The sequence below is a fragment of the Ziziphus jujuba genome, chromosome 9 (assembly GCF_031755915.1).
Source record: "Ziziphus jujuba cultivar Dongzao chromosome 9, ASM3175591v1".
Classification (NCBI taxonomy): Eukaryota; Viridiplantae; Streptophyta; class Magnoliopsida; order Rosales; family Rhamnaceae; genus Ziziphus; species Ziziphus jujuba.
In genome coordinates, this window is record NC_083387.1 from 11636614 (window position 1) to 11658209 (window position 21596).

The 21596-nt window shown below is 27.4% G+C and overlaps 1 protein-coding gene across 1 annotated transcript; it reads right to left on the reverse strand.

Annotated features, from left to right (window-relative positions):
- Nucleotides 1–4847: 4847 nt before the first annotated feature.
- LOC107427069 (protein CHROMATIN REMODELING 25) lies at nt 4848–13297 on the reverse strand. The gene is made up of 21 exons (XM_016037404.4): nt 12938–13297; nt 12275–12655; nt 11873–11959; nt 11490–11730; nt 11298–11423; nt 11129–11185; nt 10964–11050; nt 10307–10402; nt 10020–10070; nt 9510–9584; nt 9309–9395; nt 8771–8862; nt 8555–8687; nt 7759–7878; nt 7552–7665; nt 7353–7436; nt 7175–7252; nt 7039–7097; nt 6032–6221; nt 5847–5945; nt 4848–5573 (listed from the first exon to the last, which is right to left on the reverse strand). Exons 1-21 carry the CDS (start codon nt 13165–13167, stop codon nt 5205–5207), a joined length of 2856 nt encoding a protein of 951 aa, XP_015892890.3. The 5' UTR covers nt 13168–13297; the 3' UTR covers nt 4848–5204.
- Nucleotides 13298–21596: the final 8299 nt, after the last annotated feature.

The window sequence follows — 21596 nt, forward strand, 5'->3', positions numbered from 1 at the left end:
TGTCAGGTTGTGTTTAAAAAAATTGGGTAAAAGATAATATGTAGTACCTAATCTGCCTTGGGTTGGACTTTGCTCATATTCCACTCACTACTGACTAGAAAATTTATAATGAATACTATAGTGCAAAAAGTTTGGTGAACATGTACAATATTGGTCAAATGTGGCAGATACATGCTATGAAACAGATTTGAGAATCTATAACAATAAAATTTTTTGTGTTATAATGGAGATAAATAGGTATGTGTGATAATCACATGGGCAAGATATAGATTTAGTGGTTTCAACATACAATATTTCACTTTTCAGTTTTGATTGATAGAAAAAAAACAGAGGGAAATTAAACAAAATAAAAACCCTTCTTTTTCTTATCTTTTTCCTTCGCACTTTGCGCATTTGATTATCATGTTGAGTTGAGATGTGGATCCCATTATTGTTACTTGTTTTCGGGGAGGAAGTCTTTCTTCTTATCTTTTTATTTAATGGAATATGATACCGTGATACTTAATTCTATTCTAACTACTTTTCTTGTAAACCAAGTTATTGCAAAATTAAACTTATACCTTTCTAGCAAAGTTTACTTTTCTTGAACCATTTTCATGTAAACCAATAAATTAAATCAGTAAAAAATAAAGTAATTAATGAGGTTTTCTTTCAAAGGAAAGTCGTCCATAAAAAGTTTATAAAGGCTTAATCTTTATTGGAATTTCCTCCATTGTTTTTTTGAGACACTTTTTAGCTTCTCTTTTCCTAAGGAACTATTATTTGTGACCTCTCAATGTGTATATTGGATCTTAGCCGCTTCATTATTTGATCAAGTAGTAAACAGACCAAGCTATATAACAGACAAATTAAACTTAAATTAAATATTGGTTTTCAAACAAAGCAGATTGTATTATAGTCAAGATTCTTCATTCCACTTCCTCTGGTGGGACTATTGACTTTTCACATTGCTTCACATGGTTTTATCCTCATCTAAAAATTTGATAATTTCTTATTACGGCGAATGGGTTCGGGACAAGTGGCCAATTCCAGTTTTCGACAACTAGGGGAATTTTCATAGATACCTATAGTCAGTGAATTGAACTCATAGGTTAGTGTAAGAAAAATTTGTCCTAAGGGCACTGTCTCCCTTCCCTTTTGGTCTCCTAGATTGTTAGCACAATTTGTCTTTTGCACTCCTCTTTAAGAACCCTCCTTAGTCTTATCTTAGTTTTAATCCCAAATAAAATTTTCATTTAAGGCTCATTTTACAATGTCAGATCAAGAAAAATAAAGGAAAATAAAATAAAATTATAGTCTGGTGGGGTGCTTTGAATGTTCCCGTAAATCTAATTTCATTATCTCTTCCAAACATGTCTTTATAAAAATAGTAGAAAGCGGCTTCTCTCTCTCGAAAATTATGCCATTTTTGTCTCTGGTTTAACAATTATCTGGTTTACTTAAATGTGCATAGTGGTTTGTTTGGTCTTATATGCCACGATTTATTTTTTCCATTTTATGTTCAAGTTGTTGGGCAAATCGTAATACTATATAATATACTGTGAAGGGTGGATAGTATATATATATATGTTATGTACACACAAACACACACGTAGATTTTAGTAAGAAAATGCAACCCAATAAAAACAATAAAATTTTACAGTCCACATGGAAGACCTCTACAAACAGTTGGCACTCACTTTGTTTTGATGGATGACAAACTCTTTAGTAATGGTCATTGTGGTATTGGCTGGCAATGTTGGTCTTATTCTAACTTTGTGGAACTAAAGCCTAGACACCAACAAAAACCCATCATTCTGAATGGCTGTTGGAGGGCATGTGTGTGTGTTCATCCAATTGTGATGCTAATGAAAAAGCTAAAAAAACTTAATTTTATGAAAATCACCAACCCCATTGAATCTCAATCTCAAATCCCTAAATAGTGATAATAATAATAAAAAAAAACACCTATATACGGAAAATAAACTAAACAAAACAAGGAAAAGAAAATAATAGACAGTATAACTTTTCTTTTTCTTTTTTTCCTAATCCTTTTTTGCTTGATAAAACATTTAAAAGTCACAATTCGCAATTCTATATTAAACCAAACGAATGGCTTCCACATGATATTAAGTTGATAATAAATGAATAAAGCTATTGGGAGTTCAAAATACAGACATATTCATAAAAAATATCAAAAATTATCGAATATCGATAAAAATTTATAAAAAATTATGAAAATTTTTATTAAAAAATAAAATTTTTTATTAAAATTTTAGGATTAGGTTATTTGATCAATTAATTATCAAATTGACTAAAAAATTATAAAATATTGAATGAATTTTATATTTCTCTTCATCAATCAATGTATAGTAAGTGTTAATAATCATAAATATAATATAATCAATAAAAAAATGCAAAAAATAAATATTTGATGGAAATATTTATTAATTAAAATATATAAAATAATTATTACGATTACATTATATTTCATAAAATGTCAACTTAATACCACATAGAACACCTAGATAAATATGAAAATTATTTATTTCTTCCTCATTTTTATTTTGAGTTGTGAAATATAGAAAATAATTATTAAAAATTATATCTCTTTGATAATTTTGTATATAATTTTTAATATGTAATCATATAAATCTTATATTAAATGTGTTTGTTCTAGTTGATAATCATTATATGATATTGATTAACATAATACAAAATTATTATCTTCTGATGGTAGAATTTGAAATGATACTCATGAGTTATTACTATAACATTCCATTAATTCATTTAGCTATATATGTATAATATATATTTCTTGTACATATTTATGATTTATCTCACATGCATATTTGTATTTTTGTTTATATTATAATTTATATATACTTTATAATATTTATAGAAATATTAAATTTATTATGGTAAAATATAATGGATAAGTAAAAAATTAAACATCAATAATATTGATAAATTTTTTGATAAACAAAATTTTAAAAAATAAATTTAATAGAAATTTTCATGGAAATTATAATTTTTTTGATAAAATTGTGAAAAAAATTGATGTGAATATTTGACAAAAATTTCAATAGAAAATTTGTGAAAATATCGGTGAAAAGTTTAAAAATTTTATTCGTTTCTATTTAACATCTAAATTTCCTATCCATTTCACAGAAAAATTGAAATACCGGTGAAATATCATAGAAATTTTGATTTTTGAAACCTTCCATACAACCAAATGCCATAAATAACTTTCATCTTATCCAAGTTGAATTTTTTGTTACAAGTTATTCAAAACCAAACAAATAGGTAAAAATTTGTCCTGTTACAATTTACATGTAATATGTTACCTAAACATCAATAATATTGATTAATTTTTTGATAAAAAATTTTAAACAAATAAATTTAATAGAAATTTTCATAAAAATTTTGAAAATTTTCATGGAAATTATATATTTGTTGATAAAATTATGAAAAAAAATTGATGTGGATATTTGACAAAAATTTCAATAGAAAATTTGTGAAAATATTGATGAAAAGTTTAAAAATTTTGTTCGTTTCCATTTAACATCTAAATTTCCTATCCATTTCACAGAAAAACTAAAACACCAGCGAAATATCGTAGAAATTTTTATTTTTGAAACCTTCGATACAACCAAATGCCATAAATAACTTTCATCTTATACAAGTTGGATTTTTTGTTACAAGTTATTCAAAACTAAACAAATAGGTAAAAATTTGTCCTATTACAATTTACGTGTAATATGTTACCTAAACATCAATAATATTGATTAATTTTTTGATAAAAAATTTTAAAAAAATAAATTTAATAAAAATTTTCATAAAAATTTTGAAAATTTTCATGGAAATTATATATTTGTTGATAAAATTATGAAAAAAAATTGATGTGGATATTTGACAAAAATTTCAATAGAAAATTTGTGAAAATATTGATGAAAAGTTTAAAAATTTTGTTCGTTTCCATTTAACATCTAAATTTCCTATCCATTTCACAGAAAAACTAAAACACCAGCGAAATATCGTAGAAATTTTTATTTTTGAAACCTTCGATACAACCAAATGCCATAAATAACTTTCATCTTATACAAGTTGGATTTTTTGTTACAAGTTATTCAAAACTAAACAAATAGGTAAAAATTTGTCCTATTACAATTTACGTGTAATATGTTACCTAAACATCAATAATATTGATTAATTTTTTGATAAAAAATTTTAAAAAAATAAATTTAATAGAAATTTACATAAAAATTTTGAAAATTTTTATGGAGATTATATATTTTTTGATAAAATTGTAAAAAAAATAAATTGATATAAATATTTAACAAAAATTTCAATAAAAAATTTGTGAAAATATCGATGAAAAGTTTAAAAATTTTATTCGTTTTCATTTAACATCTAAATTTTATATCCATTTCACAGAAAAACTAAAATATCAGCAAAATATCGTAGAAATTTTTATTTTTGAAACCTTTTATACAACCAAATGCCATAAATAACTTTCATCTTATACAAGTTGGATTTTTTGTTACAAGTTATTCAAATCTAAACAAATAGGTAAAAATTTGTCCTGTTACAATTTACATGTAATATGTTACCTAAACATCAATAATATTGATTATCTTTTTGATAAAAAACTTTAAAAAAATAAATTTTATAGAAATTTTCATAAAATTTTGAAAATTTTCATAAAAATTATATATTTTTTGATAAAATTGTGAAAAAAAAATTGATATGAATATTTGACAAAAATTTTAATAGAAAATTTATGAAAATATCGGTGAAAAGTGTAAAAATTTTATTCGTTTCATTTAATATCTAAATTTCCTATCCATTTAATAGAAAAACTGAAATACCAACAAAATATCATAGAAATTTTTATTTTTGAAACTTTCAATACAACCAAATGCCATAAATAACTTTCATCTTATACAAGTTGGATTTTTTGTTACAAGTTATTCTAAACTAAACAAATAGGTAAAAATTTGTCCTGTTACAATTTACGTGTAATATGTTACCTAACAAATGGCAAATCAACCGTTCTCATCAACAAAAAATTTCTATGAGTATAAAATTGAAGGGTATTCAGCATTCATGGTTAGGTTCTGTATACGTGATTATAGAATCAGTTTCCACACTTTCATAGCCATAGGTGGAAAATCTGCATCCCAATTGAGGAAATGCGCCCAAAAGAATACTAATGATTCGTTTTACGCAAAATCGTCATCGTGTCCCACAGTATCAGGAGACAATCGTTTCTGAGGTAATTGATTCCCAGCAGAGAGTTTAGACTTCAATAATTCGTCCACCGAGCCCTTTAAAGAAGCTCTCACACATTTCACAGCTGCCCTTTGTGAAGGCTTGCAAGAGATAGAAAAGGCACTCCTGGTAGAATTTTGATTGGAAAGAACAGATTCTATCGACCTTTTATGTCGAGACATTAACATGGTTTTCTGGTTTAGATTTTTCTTTAACTTGAGATGATTGTCATTTTCTTCTGCAGCCTGAACCTTTGGACTTTTTGTTGAGTCAATAGGTACAAGCTTCCCATCTACTTGGTTTGTAAAAATAAATGTCACCTGAAGCAATTTAAAAAAAAAAGAAAAAAAAGAAAAAAAAGAAACTGTTATAACTTTTTTCTTTTTGATAAAATAAAGATATCCTTGTTCTTTCCTTTTTTCCTGAGCACAAGAATGTCAAATGCAGAAAACAGTGATTAGAAGTAAAAATGAATAATTCTTGATGCAGTATTGTTTGTCTATGAAACCCATTAAGCTAGGTAACCACGTTTAAATCGAAACTAACTACCATATAATTCAGAAAAAAATATATCAAACAAGTTGCTACTACACCTCATCCCCAGCTGAAGCTTGTAAAATAGCATCGGGTACTGAAGTTGAGAAGAAATGATGACCCCAGCTTCCTAAATCTTCTTCTAGAGGTACACCTACCTGGAAAATTTTCTCAAAAATAAAATCAACATGAACATTATATTGTAATTAGAAGCTATTTGATCTGATAAAGAAATGCCATCAACCTGTTTCTCTGAGCTCTTTAACTTGCCTAAGCATCCTGTAATTTCTGCAAATCCACCTATATCAGCAGTGTCTTCATCAGACTGACAACTTGTGCTGATTGACTGATTGTCATCTCCGTTAACTACATTCTCAGGCATGTCATTATGGTTTTGACAACGGATGCAGTTCATCTTTTCATGAATTTCAGATCTAGAAATATAATTGGGAAAAAAAGAAAAAAAGGGAAAGAAAATTGTATGTTATCAAAACAAGGAAATACTGCATCCAGTAATCATATATCCAAGACTCAAAAAGCTGAACAAGGTAAGAGGATTTGGACGGCTGGGTTCAGGTGAAAATGATTTTAAACTTCACTTTTTCTAAATAGAGAAAGAAAGGTCCAGACTAATAATTATGAGTCAATAAAAAATGCAATATTCTTTCTGATAAGTAAAATCTTTATGCTAAAAACAAGCTTATGCTGCACTGCTTTTATGTTACACTATGAAGGCCAAATCTATAATTATTTGCAGACAAAATAGAGTCCTGAATAATAATTATGTGTGAATAAAGGATGTAATAGTCTTTCTGATAAGTAAAATCTTTATGCTAGAAACAAGCTTATGCTGCACTGCTTTTATGTTACACGATTAAGGCTAAATATATAATTGTTTCATTCATGTTTTAGCAGACTGAGTCAACGCAAAAGAGAAATAAAAAGTGGCAAATAGTAAGGCATTTTCCAATTTCATCTTATATGACATTAGTAATTGTAAAATTACAATCCACAACGTTTGGAAGACTAAAATATAGATCAACATTGATACTGTTATGGAAAAATATAGAAACCATCTAATATTGAATTAATGAGAAAAAAGAACAACATTGCATTTAAGGTCATATCTTATGTAAAAAGAGTTACGGTGTATGCATGAGACCAGTAGAGTACTTTAATGAACTATGAGAGCAATGCAAACTGGCCATACAGAAAAATCAATGAGATGAGGGAAGTGGAGAATAAATTTACCTCACATTCTCATGAAAGGTGAATAGATCACGGAGATCTTCTGTTGAAAGAACATTTACCTGAAATAAGATTATTTTGAGGTATCATACATTTAAAACTAAACACCAAACCCAATTTAAAGAAACAACATACCAACCTGTGCTGTGAGGTTATCTATTTGCTCCTGTTGGATAACTTTTTGAAGCCCTTCTTTTGACATCTGACGCTGGTACACCTAAAGCAGCAGAATAGTCTATCAAACTCAAGCTAAGACAACAGGTTAGCATATATACAGATCAATGCGAAAGAGAAACAAAAGATAGTAATGTCAGAACCTTTTCTTCGATGGTTCCAGTACTCAAAAATCTATATATGAATACTCTTTTCTTTTGTCCATCCCTCCAGACTCTTGCAGCAGCCTGTTAATGAATGATAAAAGAAAATGCAAAAGATAAGAATACTATATCATGGTAGGGCACATATATTAATAGTGAGATGCCAATTATACATATAGATTTAAACCTAGGAAATTACTTGTTTATCATTGGCGGGATTCCAATCAGGATCAAACAAAACTAGCCGATTTCCACCTATCAAATTGAGACCACAACCACCAGCCTTGCTACTTAAGAGAAACACAAATTCATCCTGAAAGAAATTGAATTGGACATATTTATCAAAAGAGAGGAACATAAAAAAAAGTAATTATTTCAATGAGCTTATGAACTGAAAACTGCAAACCTTTGATGGATCATTAAAACGGTTCACTAGCTTCTGTCTTTTACTGATGGATGTTGTTCCATCAAGCCTCAAATATGGGTATCTTCTTTCACGACACAACTGAGCAAAAAGGTCCAGCGTCTGAGACATCAAAATAAGTTCAATGAGATGGTAGGCAATTATCAAACAACTTAAAGGAGCAAAAAATAAAAAAAAATTGAGGTTGCAAATGACCAAACAGATTTGTTTTCAATTAGTTATATGCAATCATGCATAAGCATTTCATTTTCATTGCTTATTCTTACAGGCATGATTAAACCAGGTTTTTACAAAAACAGAGACCTATGGATACCCACTGACTTATTTATAGCAATAATAAAAGTAAGTTCAATGGTTAAAGTGATACTTGGAAAGGAGAATGCTAACAACAAAATAGGTTCTATTTTCTTTTCTTTTCTTTTCTTTTTCTTTTTTTTTTTTAATTTTCACCATGCACAAACAAATACACGTTACTTTTACACTGAATGCATGCTAACGGATTGAAATATTCTAAATTTTAACTCAAAACCATTTCTCACTTGGCTCTGATTCATATCACATGAACCTCTTTTTCTTATCTGTGAATAATATGTTTCTATGCAATGACATCTCATTGGCAGCCTCATATATCACACCACTTGATTGCCTGGTGAACTCTGACGACTTACAGTCCACATGATAGAAAATCCAAAAGGTTATATACGTTTTAACAAGTTAGAAACACACCTCATTCAATTGTACTACTCTGTAATTATCTACAATAACAATGTAAAAGTACCTGAGTATAGTTTGAGACGAGTACAATACGGTCATCAGTCCCTTGACGTAAGTGAGCCAGTAACCGAGCTAAGACATGCATTTTTCCAGACAGTTCAACCCAAGCCCCATCTCCTCCAGTCCATGATCCAGATCTAACAAAAGAATGCCAAATAATTAGAGGTTTTATTGCTATTAAAATAATATATTAGGATAGAAATGCAGAAGTAAGGCTTACCTTCCGGAGAACATCTCTGGGGGGAAAAAGCGAATACAGTCCTCAAAACCTGAAGTTCCTGGACTTCCACTTCTTATAGTGTCATAAATGAGCTGCAAGATGTCTCAGCAAAATAAAAAAAAGATGAGCTAAAAGATGCCGTAAATTTGACAAGTGAAAGTGAATCTTAGCTTGCAAAATTAATTGAATCACGATGCAAAAATAGCAGGAAAAGAGATAGACAGCGTAATCCACAGAGAGATCATGTAACCAGAAATTCCAAAGTAGAGTTGGGCTACTTTAAGGTGTAAACATTGCTTTTCAATTCCAAAAATGAAAATTCTACCTGTCAATGCTTCGACAAAAAATAACTAAAAAAACTACTCAGAAGAAAAATAAGACACCGATGCTAAGAAATAAAAATAAAATCTGATTTGCAATTGTACATGATGTCATTGCCTTTTTTATTTTTTTATTTTTTTGGTGGACATAGAACGGGTCCAGAACATGATCTGGACAGAAGAATATCTCAAGTTGTGGTTTTACAAATACGTCACACCTTTGGATGATTGCAAAGCTTCTTAAGTGCTGTTATATAAGCCAAAATTTTTGATTGCTTCAATTCCTCAGAAATGGCCCTTTTAACCTGTGTTTAAAGCACATTAGAAATAGCAACACAACCTGTCAGAATATTGTTGCTAAGCATTGAAATTTATGAACTCAAAAACTACTAGGTAGATCAATAAGAATGAGAACCTACATTTTTAGAATGTATAAAATGATTATATAGGTCAGATTGGAGAGGAGTCAACTTGCAACAAACAACTTCAACTATCTGTAGGGGATAAAAAAATAAGTCATGGATTTCAACTCCCATAAGTTTAATACTAATTACAAGACAAGCAGAAAAAGAGTCAAAAGAAAAGGATGTAGATAGGATTGCTGTTGGACAGGAAGACTCTAAAACAATAGTTTCTTTATGTTTTTACCTTTCCCAAAATATGAACCATGTACTTGTCCAACCATACAATAACGCCTTGGGACATTTAATTAGTACCATTTACAAGAAAGCAATTCCAGTTTTAAGCAACTCTTTTCAATTATGCCCTCAACTTTAGCAAATATGCCATGGTGTTTGTGTTTTTATTTACTTGTTCAATTTGATATTCTGCAGATTAGATATCTCGATCTATAATTTACTTTGTAATTTGTTTTTCAAGATAAACCTTGTTTTCCTTGGAATTGCATAGAGAGCAAGGTAATGCTCTACCTTTGGTGGCAGATGATTTGACAGTAGTGCATTTGTCCTACGCAATATAAACTGCAAAATTATATAATGAGTTAGCAGTAGAAGGAAAAAAAAAAAAAAAAAAAATTCAGTATCTGCTAATTACATAATATTTCTAATCAAGTTCTTAATTCATAGGATTTACTATTTTTATCGTGAGCAAGAACTTCATGTTTCCTTGACTAAAAAAGGAATCTGATACAACTCTCATGAAGCAAAAAAAAAAAGAAAGAATTAACAAGTTTCTTTTGTCATCAAAATAGCATAACCTGGTTAACTTTGCCACTTAGTTCTGCAGATCGTTCAACACTTAGCTTCCTCTGTTCATCAGAAGCAGTAGGTTCTCTTCCACATATAATAGGTGCCTTAACAATGCATAAATGTAAACAGTTCAGAAACAGAAATAAGCATACTTTAACGGTGTTATCTCTTACAAAAGGACAACATTAAATTTGGTATGCCATTAGGAGATATTTCTCAATTGCATGCCTCTCAAAGACTACTTCAGCACTATATCAGTTATTGATTTACCATCCAGAGATTAATTTACCATCCAAAAATATCAATATGACCAGAAACCCAAATTATGTCTCACGGATGCCTACTAGCAGTACTTAATCAGAATGAAATGGCAAACTCCACCATAAATCATTGCGTAGCACCATTTATTTTACCTTAGACCACCAAAATGCTGCCTAATGACTTTACCAGCAGACTTTAGTAAGTCTGCATAATCTTAAGCTTATGCCCAAAGAATGCACGTTTGTATGAAAATTTATTTCAGAGGACACTAATATTATCAGGCATGTCGCTTCAGAACTACAAGTAAAGGATAACTAGCCACATATCATGCAACAGGCAAGTGTATGCCATCCAAAGAACCAGTATTGCCCAAAAGGATTTCAAATGGGAAGCAGCTAACTCACCTCATAATAGCGGCGAAAATGGGCAGCATCACCTAAAATTCCTGGATTAGTAAAATTTACCATGGCAAAGAACTCTTCTAGGTCATTCTGCAAAGTTATGGAGAGAGAAGTTAAGAAACAGTACCAATTCTGTATTATGCAACATTGTTTATGAGAGCTTTTCACCTGCATTGGAGTTCCAGACAACAAAATTCGCCGCTTGCATGGCAAAGCAGCCAATGCCTGACCCAGAAAAATTTATGAACATCATAAATAAAAATAACAACAGATTGCCCTATACATTAACGAAACAAACATACAGAGAAAAGTTACTCCTTTTGTATCATATTCATACCCGATTGGTAATTGTCTGATCATTTTTGAGCCTGTGAGCCTCATCGCATATTAGAAGGTCACAAGATTCATTGTGACTAAATTTTGGTGAATGCATCCGGAATGTCTCATACGAAACAATAAGAACCTGGAAAAGCGTTGATTGTAGATGCATCATTCAAAAATAAAATTCAGATTAATTGCAGAGACTTACCTGTAATGAGCTGTGGGGACTTGTGAATGAGTCAATTCCAGAAACAACATCATCTCTGGTACTTTCACATAGAGCAATGAGCTCAACTCTTTCTCCAACCCATTTCTTGATTTCAGCCTCCCAGTTGCTTACAAGACTGGTAGGAGTGACTATAATAGCCTTTTTAGCCATTGGTTTCCCATCAAACCCTTGACGAAGAAGAGTGTAAAGTAATGTGATTGACTGCAATGTCTTTCCCAAACTGCAAAAGCATTGAAATATAAAACAATCTGTCAAAGACATTAGCCCTGCAGATAAATAACATAACAAAAGAAACTGCATGCACAATTCCCCCAAAAAAAAAAAAAAAAAAAAAGGCACTGTAGAGAGAGAAGCGCACTTACCCCATATCATCAGCCAGTATGCAACCATAAATGTTTGCAGAACTACATAACCCCGAAACGCATTCAAACATAAACTGTACACCTTCTCTGCATCAAAACAACATCCCTATCAATTTTTAGAAACCATAAGGATTATCACTCTCAGTTAATTGGATTCAACTACCAAAATGCTATAAAAATTTTGGCACTTCAAAATGCACTAACAGCTTATAAAGGATGCAGATATAAAGTTCGGTTCTGATAATAAGAATTGTGAACATATATATATATATATATATATGATTATATTACTACAAAATTAATAAATAATTAAAATCAAAACCAAAACTTATAATATGAAATTCTTATAATGATGACATCACAAACTACAACTCACATTAGAAATCCATTGATTTGCCATACCTTTGATGTGGTCGTAGGAAACGGACAAGCAATGGATCTACCACTATCTGCACCACACTAGCAGCCGCATGCTCAGAATCTTCAGATTGCCACAAGATCAAAGGTTCAACCCCAGGTGGCAGTGTCACACTCTCCTCCTCTACAATTTTCTCGACAGCATTTGGTATATAGAAACGATTCGTAATTGCCACCAAAGCTGGTCTCGAAGAACCCCAAGGAACAAATCGTTTACGGGCCCAGAGACGACGAGTAAGATTCTCATTCTGATCAAGGTAGCCATTAGAGCAAGGTGGTTTAAAAGGCTTCCTACAAACAGCAGACCCTTCAGTCACTGATAGAACTCGCGGAAGCAGCGACTGTCTTCTCACTACGAGGTTGCCTCTGACAAAAATTAAAATCAAAGTTTAAGCAAATTTCCACTTCAATTACAGAAAAAAAAAAAAAATCCCTAAATACCAACTGTTTCAATTTGATCTAACATCATACTTGAAACATTTTTTTTAAATACAAGAAAAAAAATCTCATTCCTCTGAATGAGTAATAATACCAAACAGCTGACACCGTGAAGCACAAAACCGGCAATTTTCTGATTTCGCCTAATGCTGGAAAAGGCAGAAAACAAATTTTAGCAAAGACCAAAGGAGACTGAATCTGAAAGAGTACCTGACGAGAGCATCCACATTCTTTGATTTCCGGTCTTCAATTGGCGGTGGCAGCTGAGAAATTCTCCTTGGGTGCTGATTCTCGCATACGGCATCGTCTTGGAGGTCTTCTTCTCCTTCTTCTTCTTCTTCTTCTTCTTCATATTCTTTGCGGTCGACGGTGAATTCGTCGCTGGAATCGGAAGGTTCAGATTCTTCTGAATCGGAAAGAATTTCGTCTTCGTCCTCCATTTCCGTATGAAATGGAATTGCCCACACCACTGAATCTCTCTTTGTCCGTCTCTGAGTGTGTGTCCTCAGAAAGATACGGAGTGTTTCTCCATTTCAAAACGCCGCATTTTGGCGGTAAAGCTCCCTCTATGAGGCGCGTCCCATATGCTGTATATAATAATAATAATAATAATAACCAATAACGATGTATCTATTTATTTTTATCTTTTAAACATAAATATATACTCGACAAATATTGTTTTGTAATGACATTTCTATCGCAACCTTTAAAATTAAAAGTAAAAAGCTTCTTTTACAGTGTTTTTTTTTTTTTTAATGAATGTCTATATTTATGATGCATAAAAAAAAAAAAAAAAATTTCGAAGCATCTCTCGGTAGGTGTGTGTGAATTGTTTTCTATATAACATAAAGAATTAATATTATTTAAATCTATTTAGCATAAATATACAATTAATAAAATTATAATAGTTAAGCACCCATGCTTATACCCTTCACACATAAATTCAAATGACGAAGCGGTTTGGGATGGTTTTGTCTTAGGTGATTAGACTAAAAAAAAAAAAAAAAAATTATAAAATTGTTCTTTAATAGCACGTAGAGGAAAGCTAATTATAACTATTAATTACATATTTTATTAATTTTTTTCTATGTTGAAAATTTTCATTTTTTTTAAATTACTTTTTAGAAAACTTTATTAATAGATTATCTAAAAATAGGCATTCATTGATGTCTTTGGTTGAACCAATAAAAAGGAAGCTTGTAACTATTATTAATGTAAAGAGAAATTAAAAGAATGTTAGGGACTCTTGCTCTGTACTAGTCTTTGATGTACATGCTACATTAATTTGATAATTATTTTAGAAATTATCATTGTAAAGCAAATTTTTTTAAATATTACTCATATTGTCTATTGATAATGAAGAAAATTATCATTGTAAAGCAAATTTTCTTAAACATTACTCACATTGTCTATTGATAATGCTCTTCACAATCTAAAAAATTATTAGAGATGCTCTTACCATGTACTTACCATATAAAGAACTATATATATATATATATATACACACATCATTATCTATGAAGTAATAAAAAATAAAAATTATTTGCTCAATTTTTTATAAAGTCATTCTCTTATCAAGATTATGCATCAAAATCTTTATTATTAGCCATTAAATTACTTCAAAGTTAAGATTCAAAAATTTACTTAGGAATTTATATGATTCTAATAGAATACTAAAATTCTAAGCATTCATAGGCTTAGAGAATAGCCCTGCAGGTCTAGAGTTCACGGCCTATATGAAAATCCCCTTTCTCCCAAATTGTAGTATTACAAAAAAATAAAATTTAGAAAAAAAAAAACACTAAATTTCTATGAGGACAAAATAAATAATGTACAATTCATATAAATTTCAAATATATTTTTAAATTTTAAATTTTAAAATGATCTAAAAAAATTTAAAAAAAAAAAAGAGATCTTCATGGAAAACCATCATAACTTGCTAACTTCTATATCATTTGTTTTTCTATTCTTTTATTTTAGGGATATTGATACCAATGTACTTTAAACTATACCCATTTTGATACCTTACACTCTAAACCTTCTTGTTTTGGCATTGTGCACCTTAAGCTTCACTTTTCTTTGCATCTTGCACCTTTATAATTTTGTTGTTAATTTTTTAACAGATTTATCATATGACTAACATATGGAACAAAGATAAAGTGCAAAGTGTAATTTTATATGGTTTATGTTGTAAAATGCAAAAATTTTTAAATGAAAATTAATAAACTTTTTTCATTAAAAATAATTATTATTCTTCAAATAAATTGGCAAAGTTTTAAAAGAATGCAAATGTAATTTTTGAAAAAAATAAAAAATAAAAATAATAATATCTAAATATTAAAGAGATTACAAAAATAAAGACGTATAAAAAAATAATCTAAGTATTATAAAATCTAAAATAAAACTTTGCAGGATTAGTTTTTCAAAATATGTTATTTTATTTATTTCATGTATTTTTTATTTTATATAAAATTTTTACTTTTCCAAACAAAAATTTAATGCATGTTCAATTTTTTTTTTTGTTGTTATTTATTTAATTTTTAAAGAAGTTTATCATAGGTAAAGATTTTTATTTTTATTTTTGAAAAATCACATTTTATTTCTTTTCTTTTTTTTTGTTTTACAAACTTATTTAAAATATAATAGCATTATTTAATAAATTTAGTTGTACTTAATTATTTTTATTTAAAAAATTTTACATTTAACACCATAAATTATATAAAATAACATTTTATACTCTTATTTTTACCCTGCGTATCGACCATTTGTTAAATCTATTAAAAAGTCAACAGAAAAAATGAAAAGCATGCAAAGTACAACCAAAGTTTAAAATATTTGAAATTTTCTCAAAATTTTTATTTTTTTAAAGAGTCAAAATAAAATTTAGGTTCAAAATGAAAATGAGTAAAATTTCTATAATATCCATTGATATTTCCGAAATCTTACCAAAATTTCCATGGAAATTTCCATCAAAATATCCACATTAAATCCTTAACAATTTGGTTAAAAAATTCATAATATCCATCAAAATTTTAGAAATTTCCATGTAAATTTTCAAAACCTTCTATGGAAATATTGGAAATATCTATGAATTTTTTATTTTTTTTATAAAAATTCAAAAATATTATTGATATTTACTAAATTATTTTATCAAATTAACTTTAGTGATATTTTTTTTAACCTTTTAATTATTTTCTAAGTATTTAATGATATAAATAAAATAAAGTGAATTGAATTCAATAACTTTAACAAGTTCTATTTATTAATAAAATATATATACTTGTTATACATTTTGTATAAGATGGATTCACTAGAATCCTATAATTACAAGTTAATAATTAATTATATAAGAATGAAAAATAATAACATGAAAATATAATATTATATAAAATTAATACTGATAGAATTTAAATTAATAACATTAAGCAAATAAAATAAAATAAAAAGATGATAGAATATATTGAATACAAGATCCTTATGATTGATATATTAATAATTATATGAAAAATTATTAAAAAGATACATATTTTAATAATTACTTTTCACATTTCACATTTTAAAATGAGAATGAGAAATATATTAATAATTTTCAATTATTTAAGAGTTCTATGAGTATTGAGATGATATTTACGAAATATAATGTAATTGTAATGATTGTTTTATCTTAAGTAATAAACAACTTATTAAATATATAATTTTGTTTTTGCATATTTATATTAATAATAGTTTATTTGTGATCGTTACATCTTACTGTAAATTAAATTGATTAAATGTCTCGTTGGCAGAGCTTTTTTTTTTAACCAAAAGCTCTTTTGTTAAAAAATAAGAATGTTTAGCAAGAGTCAATAAGCACTTGTTGACAAAAAAAAAAAAAATATATATATATATATATATTTAATCTGTTTTAGAGAAGTCCAAATTTTATGCTTCTCTAAAAAAGCTTTTTCTTTTTAACTTATATGAAAACTTAATGAGCATTTATATAACTTTTTTTATTTACAACCAAATATTTATTAGTTTTTTAATAAAAATTCTTTTTAAATCTATTATACAAAATTTTACAAACTAAAATTCTATTACAAAACTCTACAAACTAAAATTATATTATAAAACTCTACAAACTAAAACTCTACTTTCATTAGTTGTACCAAATAGATTCTAAGAGAAATATAATATTGATGTAATATTTTTATAATTTTTATAATTTTTATAATCAACTTAATAATTGATTGTTTAAGTAAGCTAATACTAAAGTTTTAACAAAAATTTTTATTTTTTAAAATAAATTTTCATTATTTTTTGAAAATTTTTATCGATATTCGATACTTTCTGATATTTCCATAGAAATTTTCATATTTTGAACCTTCAATATTTCCACCGATACAAAAATTTTGAACCTTTAGTACAACGTAAAGTGAAATTCAAAATGTATAATACCAAAAAAAATTTAATATGCAAAGTATCAAATTGGGTATAATTTAAGGGTGTATTTGTGCTAATATTTTTTGCTCTATCATGTATATTTTTGGGAAAATTACAAAATTCTCCTTTGTATTTTATTCAAGATTCAGTTTGTACACTAAACTGTTCTGTTAAGCAATTTCTCTTTTAAACTTCGAAACTGTATCAATTTACCAAATTTTGATAATTTTTTGATAGAATTTAAAAATTTGACTGATTAGCATCCAAATTTATTGTTTATATAACTAAAATATGTCTAAATTTAGAGTTTATTTTATAATCGAATTTGATAAAAATTGAAAGGTAACACAAAATAAATTGTTTTGGTTCTTATTTTTTTTTCTAATAGTAATGTTGATAATTTTTTCATTTAGATAAATGTTATTTATATAAGCAAACAATTTTTTAAGATTGATTAGTCAATTTCATCAAAATCTAAAAAATAACTAAATAAATAAATAAAAAAAATGAATTAACACTATACTAAAGTTTGGGGGGAAATTGCTCAAAAAAAAATAAATTAGAAAGTAAATTGAAAGCTAACACTTAGACGATATAACAAGGTATTTTATAATTTTCTCATCCTTTATTATTAGTCAAATAATATAATAATAAAAAAAATATAATTATTTAATTTTCTTCTAAATTACAAATATATGACTTTATAATAAACTCAAAAAATAAATCTAATTGCTCTGGTGTTTTTATGAAGTCAAATTTGCTAAAGTTGTTGAAACCCCTAATTTTTGTGTGATACACATAGTAAGTTCTTGTTCAATTGTTGGATCTAATTCAATATCAATTTTCAGTTACATCTAAATAGATTTGAAATTTACAAAATTCTCCTTCACATACAATTTAATGCCAATCTCTTCATCAATTTTGGTTTAGAATCTTTCAACAATAAATGTTTGGATAATATTTTGCTACATATTAAATGACAAAAAATATAGATGAACAAGTACCAAATATATGTAACCCTTCGCAAGGGTACAAAAGAGAGGAAATGCTTGTAAATAATAAATGAATAAATAAAAACGTACCTAAATAAAAGAAAAGATCAATTGTTGATTTACAAGATCCAAAGTCTAATACAAAAGTTGAAGCTGCTGGAGTTAGTTAAAGTTAAAGTTGAACTATGTTATAAGAAATGAAGAGAATAAATTGGCAACGTAGTTGAATGGCATTTAGTTAGTTATTTTACTCTCAATGATTGTATTTGAAACAAATCATTCTCATAAATAATAATAATAATATTAATATTAATAATAATAACAATAATAATAATAATTTTATTACCTATAATTATGTTATGTTAATAAAATATAGTGAATCTAATTCTTTTAGTGGGATAATTAAGAATCAAATTATTCAAAGTATTTAAAACATATGAATTTACAACTTTAATGGGAAGCTTTTTATCAACCTATATTTTTTTTTCTAAATTAAACATTATTAATTTCTTTACATATTGAAAAAAAACCAATTAAATGATAAAATAAATCTATTCTATATTATGAATTTAATATATTTTTGGACACTAGATACATATATATACCTATCCATGACGGAGATAACGAGAGGTTCGTCAATAAAGTGAAGATCATTCAAAAATTGAGAATCTTGAAATCACTTTTCAAACAGTCTCTTCGAATCTGCTTTAGATATTGAGTCATTATCTTCCATCAAGATTCAAAAAATCGATATCAATGGAAATATTGAGAATTTAAAATATGAAAATTTCTATAGAAATATCGAAAAATATAGAATATCAATAAATAATTATAAAAATGATGGAAATTTGTTTTGAAAAATGAAAATTTTTATTGAAACTTTAGAATTAACTTATTCAAGCCATTAATTATCAAATTGATTATAAAAATTTCTAAAATATTGAATGGATGTTATATTCTTCTTAATGAATTGATTTATAATAAGCATTAATGACCATGGATGAATTATTATTAATAAAAATATGTCAAAAAAATACATATATGATAAAATTATTTATTAACTAAAATATATAAAATGATTATTACAATTATTATAGTTCATAAATATTATCTTAATACCTCATGGAACTTCTAAGTGGTTGAAAATCATTGGTTTCTTCCTCATTTTGATTTTGAGATGTGAAATGTGATAAATAATTATGAAAAGATGTATCTCCCTAATAATTTTGCATATAGTTATTAATATGCCAACTATATGGATCTTGCATTATTGGTTGACTATGTGCATAACTACTATTTTGTGATGGTTGAATTTGAGATGATATCCATGAGTCGCTACTTAATAATATTCCATAAATATTTATTGAATAAGGGTTATGAAAATGATTTCCAACCCTCATAGATCCAAAATTCATAGAAATCAAATCTTCTTCTTGTTGTGACATCTCCATTATAGATTTCTCTTTATGTATATAGTATTTTCCAATAGCACCAAATTCTTGACCTGCATCTCTACTCTCATGATCTTCATCTTGTGTCGCATGTGTGTAATATTGTTCACCAGTAAATGATATATTGTCTTTTTCTTAAAAAGAAAATGAAAAATAAAACTTGTTATAAGGAATATATTTTAAACAATTTTCTTCTTCAAAAATGTAAAAAAAAAAAAAAAAAAAAAACACTTGTGAATTGTCAGGGATTTTTTTTATTTTTAAAACAAATATTATTATTTCACATGTATATATTTCATTATCTATTTATCCATATTTATAAAACAGATATTCCCCATAATAAGATTTACCAGGTTTAAAAATATAATTCACAATCTTTGTATTTTTGCTTTATCGATATTTAATATGTAGAATTTATTAATGTTATTCAATTTAATTCATTCTATTTTACTTATATCAGAATGTCTAAAAATAAATTAAAGGTTAAAAAAAAATTATCAATGAAGTTAATTTGATAAATTTTTTTACTAAATATCAATAATATTTATGAATTTTTTTAAAAAAATTCCATAGATATTTTCGAAAATTCAGTAGAAATTTCAGAAATTTTCATGAAAATTATAAATTTTTTAACCAAATTGTTAAAATTTTGATATGAATAGTTTATGAAAATTTTTATGGAAATTTTGGCGAAATTTTGAAAATTTCAATGGATATTATGGAAGTTTTATTCCTTTCCATTTCGAACTTAAATTTATTTCGACCCTTTCAAAAAATATAAATATCGAGGAAATTTCTAGGAAATATTGGATATTTTAAACTTTGTCTTCCATAAGCAATTAAATGATAACGTAAATCTATTATATATGAATTTAATCTATTTTTCAACAATAGACGAATCTATATACTTTTTATTAGTGCAAAAGATAAACAGTGGGTGGTCAATATAATGAAGATCATTCAAAAATTAAGAATTAGGAAGCCACCTCCCCTTCCAACCTTTTCAAAATCAAAGTTCAAAATTTCGATATCAATGAAAATATCAAAAGTCTTTAGAATTAATTTATTTAATCCATCAATTATCAAATTGATTATAAAATTTGCTAAAATATTTAACGAATATTATATTCCTCTTAATCAATTGAAGCATTAATAACTAGGGGTGGGCAAAAACAGAACTAGACCGACCAAACCGACATATTTGGTTTGGTTTGGTTTGGGTTGGTTTTAACTCATTAATCGGTTTGGTTCAATTAAATATATAAAAAAACCGAAACGATCAGTTCGGATTGCGGGTTGGATGAAATTTTACCCAACCCAATCTAAACCAAACTGATCATCAATAAACTAATATTTTATTTTATTTTTATATATAATTATACTAATATAGTATTAAAGTTATTTTTATTAACATGTATAAACCCAAAAGTTTCCTCCAGATTTGTAAGTCCAATCCCTCTCATGAAGCCCTAGGAGCAGCCAGCACCAGCATCAGTGCACTCGTCTCTTCTCCTCTCCAGTAAAATATTATACAATTTTGGTCCAAAAATATACATAATTTGAAATATATACAAATTGGGCCGAGGTCCAAACCAGCCCAATCTGCGAATCCAAACCGCTAACCTAACCCACCCCAACACGAGGCCCAAACCGGCCCAACCAGTGAACCCAACCCAAACCGACCAAGGATGGTCGGTTCGGTCAGTTTTCAGGTTGCATATGGAGTTCGATTCGGTTCGATTATCTATCAAAACGAAACCGAATTCGGTTTAAAAAAACCCATAAAACCGAACGAACCCGCACCGAGTCCACCCCTATTAATGATCATAAATAACTTATTATTAATAAAAATATGCCAAAAATACATATTCGATAAAATTATTTATTAACTAAAATATATAAAACAATTATTACAGTTACATTATATTTCATAAATGTCATCTTGATACTACAAAGAAATTTTGGATGGTTGAAAATTAATGATCCCTTCCTCATTTTTGATTT

Excerpts from the sequence above, each read along its gene's own strand:
- LOC107427069 (XM_016037404.4), bottom strand. The coding sequence starts at position 13,167 with ATGGAGGACGAAGACGAAATTCTTTCCGATTCAGAAGAATCTGAACCT. Across the intron at positions 10,071-10,306 it reads TAAGTGGCAAAGTTAACCAG|TTTATATTGCGTAGGACAAA; the intron begins GTTATGCTATTT and ends ATAATTTTGCAG. Across the intron at positions 6,222-7,038 it reads ACCTTTCATGAGAATGTGAG|ATCTGAAATTCATGAAAAGA; the intron begins GTAAATTTATTC and ends TTATATTTCTAG.